The sequence below is a fragment of the Plasmodium cynomolgi genome, chromosome 12 (genome assembly GCF_000321355.1).
Source record: "Plasmodium cynomolgi strain B DNA, chromosome 12, whole genome shotgun sequence".
NCBI classification, from domain to species: Eukaryota; Apicomplexa; class Aconoidasida; order Haemosporida; family Plasmodiidae; genus Plasmodium; species Plasmodium cynomolgi.
This window is the reverse complement of record NC_020405.1, coordinates 2,956,220-2,960,083: the sequence shown is the minus strand read 5'-3', so window position 1 is coordinate 2,960,083 and position 3,864 is coordinate 2,956,220. Positions and strand designations below refer to the sequence as shown.

The window sequence follows — 3,864 nt, the reverse complement described above, 5'->3', positions numbered from 1 at the left end:
TTCCCTTACCGCATCTCTCCCCGCAGGTGACAATAATCACAAGGGAGGGAGATACATCTTGGCCGAAACGCTAAAACACACAGGCCCATATATTTTCAGAACGATGAAGTTAGGAAGAATAATACACATACTCCAAAAATGCATCGACTTGAACATCCTCTCGTACTACAACAATAATATTATTCCCATATTTACCTCGATGGCTATTTCCAAAACGTATGTTTCAAAAATGCTGGTTAATGAAACTCCCGATTCAAAGAATCACAAGGAAAATTCCATAACTATCATAAAGGATAGGATCTATCGTCTTCTCCATAGCTACTCAGAGGATAAAACAAAGGGAAAAGGTAATGCACACATAAAAACAGAAACAAAAACGCGAATAAATGTCATGAAATGAATAGAAATTATGTGTGCGTATAAACGTGTGATCGTAAAAATGTGTGCATGCATGTGAGTATAGAATGTCCGCGGCCCCTCCGGATTACTTCGCCATGCACTTAGAGCCAGTTAGGGTTCCAGGAAGAAATGTTATCGTGAGCAAGTTCATCAGTAGTAGTAGCAGCAGTAGTAGAGTAGAAGTAGTAGGAATAGGGTAGACGCAGCCGCAGCAGTAGTAGAGTAGTAGTAGGAATAGGGTAGACGCAGTAAAAGCAGCCGCAGTAGTAGTATAGTATAGCAGCCGCAGCGGTAGTAGTATAGTATAGCAGCCGCGGCGGTAGTAGTATAGCAGCCGTGTGGCATCGACGCCACTGGGCTTTACATACGCAGAAAGTAGGGGCCCATTAGGGGCATACTAACGACCTTCAATTAGAGCAGTTAAAAATGTAGTAATAATGAGGATATTGGCTCTTCTCCACCTCAATGCAAAACATACATTTTTGACCAATTAGGGACAAATACAAAACAGTCATCTCCGATGTGTGTAAAAAAAAATAAAAAAAGAAAGATACCATGTGTTTTTTTTTTTCTTTTTTTATCATTCCCAAGGCTTTTCACTAAGCAGGTTACCCCTCATTTACAAAAATGTGTACAAAGAAAGCATAAACATAGATCAAATAGGATACTCGAAGCTGACAGAATTTATAAATAACGAGCTAAGTGACATATGTTTCATTTCCACGCAGCATAAGTTCCAGTGCATACTTATGCCCCTTATGGAAAATGTAATTGAAAAAAAGAGATAGAAAGATTAATCCACCGCTATCTCAACGCACCGCTATCGCAAAGCACCGCAATATCCACCCTGCGCTATATCCACCCTGCGCTATATCCCCCCTCCGCAATATCCCCCCTCCGCAATATCCCCCCTCCGCTATATCCCCCCTCCGCTATATCCACACACCGCTATATCCCACTTGCACACACCGCCCGCAGGAGCAAAAACACCGGGATAAAAATGCAAAACTAAAAAAGGAAAAACAGTTAAAAGAGTCCCTGGACTACATAAAAAATTACCAATGGGAAAGGTGCATATCGTATTTACACTTTGCAAATTATTTCAGAAACAAAAAGACGAAATCCCAAGTAAAGCGAGCAGCTCCAAAAGATACCATAGAGCAACTAATAAACAACAGCTTTCTCATTAAGCATAAAAATTACCTTGATCGCACTTTAAAAAACGGTTCTGATGAAAACGTCCCATTGCTATTACCCTTGGATGTTTTCAATTTGCCATCATCGTATGATATGTACGATGCCTACCATAAGTCAGAAACCTATTACAGTACAAATCCTACAGAAGACAATTCGGTCATCAAATGCATAAATAATATGCAAAGCAAATGCAGCATCTTATATGATCTTAAAAAATGTGTTTCTATGGATATTTCCATTGAAGAGTCTGTAAATATTAACCACATGTATCATAGTTACCCATCTTCATATAATGTGTTCCACTCTCTTTTTAAGGACACCATAGAAGAGATTCCCATTGTTGATCAACATCGAATGCAAATTTAACGATTAAACTTGTAGTTTACAATATGTGACACCGTCATTCCACAGGATAGAAACGGACGCTCTTTCTCATGCACCGAAGAGGGCAAATGCTAGGCTCAACCGGCGTTACAAAAAGGGGAAAATAAATAAGGAACCCTTCTGCGGTTTGAAAATTTGAAAAATTGAACCCCATCCCCACAACAGTACACCCCCGTTGCAGCAGCTCCTTTTTATTTTATGTGCGCAGTTTGTGACAGAACATTCTGTAGCAACAGATCTGTGGCTATTTTTTTTTTTTTTTTTTTTTACCCCTTCCACATTTAATCTACGCACTTTCTACCCCTTTCAATGAAAAGAAAAAGAAAAAAAAAAAAAAACTAGTTATATTTTCTCATAAAAACAAATTGATTAATCCTATATTTTACAATTAAAATGTATATATGCCTAGGTAATTTTGCGAGAGAGGTGGTAATTCATTGGGCAACTATAACAAAAAGGGGAGTCGTCTAAATGTTGGCATCCGCCCCAATAGAACCAAATGGATAAATAAAATATGGGGCTACTTCCAAAATGGGACAAATTTTCTCTTTTCATCATTTAGGGATATGTACACACATGTGATCGATTGGAAAGAGTGGAGACAAGAACAGGGCAGCCCCTTCCCTTACTGCGAACTTCATTTCGCGTTATCAGCTTTACTCCCGGTGTTACAACGGGGGGGGAAAGAAAAATGCAATTCGTCGACTCCCATTTTTTGGGAGCTCTTCGTATGTTTTTTTTTTTTTTTTGTTTTTTGTTTTAAAGCTCTCCGTTTGCTATTCATTCGCAAGTGTTGCATCCTTACTTGGGATGATATTTAAAATTCAGATTCCCATACGGTGTCTAAATTTAATTCAGGTCAGCTTGCCACAATGTGGATTAATTTAATCCATTTGGAGCGACACGTACTTAAAGCTTACACACACAAGGTTCTTCACCTTTTTGATGCGAAACTTTGACACTCAAGTGTGAGCAAATTCGAAGGGCCAATTAACTACAGTTCAAATGGATAGAGTTGAGCATACGTTCCGGGGGTCTTCTCAATTGGGGGGAGGTATCCTTCCCCCCTTTGAAAGATGCCCCAAAACGTGTTAACGTGTGTGTGTGCCCAAACACATGGACCACCAAATGTTGTAGCTACGCCAGGGGGGACTTTGCATGTTTGACAAAAAAATAGCTGCTTGGCTTACGCATGATACTTGAACGCGTGAAAAAGCGAGGCATTTTTTTTTTACATTACCAAAAAGGGGTTAACATTTTCCCACGGGATCCATAAAACGCACCATATATAACGATTCCCCCTTTTCCTTAAATGTTCAAATGAAGTTGGACTGGAATGAAAACGTATAACCACAGCGCAGTACGCATCACATAGAAATAATGGGATTGCATACTGGATTAAAAAAAAGGGGAGTATTTAAAAAAAAAAAAAACGCATGCGTGCGTGCGTTTAGGGGAAGCCCTCTTTCTGTATAAGCAGTTTTTCAATTTTTTTTTTTCAAAACTCCGCATTACTTTGTATCACCGTTTGAACACATGCATGGGGATTGCCCATACTCTGCTACATATGCCCCCATGCTCCTTCTTTTTGCACCTACAAGCGTGGAGCAATATTTTAAAAAAAAAAAAAAAAAAAAAGAGGCATGTTTATCCTCGCCAGTGTGGAGAAAAACCACTATATACAAATGCTGACAAATCACCACCACCCCCGCAGCAAAAAAAAAAAAAAAAAAGATAAATGAAGAGGCTAAAAATTGTGTAAACATCAATGTGTAGTTCATGCAGAAGATTGAAAAACGCCGAACGGGCTGGGATAGGCACTTAAGTATGCCTGCATCCATATCAGATTTGTAAATGTAGCCCATTTTTTTTTTTTTTTTTGTT

The 3,864-nt window shown here is 39.0% G+C and overlaps 1 protein-coding gene across 1 annotated transcript in view; it reads left to right on the top strand.

The window, feature by feature from the left end:
• PCYB_127630 (hypothetical protein) overlaps positions 1-1,962 on the top strand; it is a gene marked incomplete at both ends in the record, with an annotated part of 5,442 nt that extends 3,480 nt beyond the window's left edge. The window contains 3 exons of the mRNA XM_004224097.1: positions 27-347; positions 991-1,166; positions 1,378-1,962. Of these exons, the coding sequence (XP_004224145.1) occupies positions 27-347; positions 991-1,166; positions 1,378-1,962 (1,082 nt within the window). The remainder of the gene's footprint in view (positions 1-26; positions 348-990; positions 1,167-1,377) is intronic.
• Positions 1,963-3,864: the final 1,902 nt, after the last annotated feature.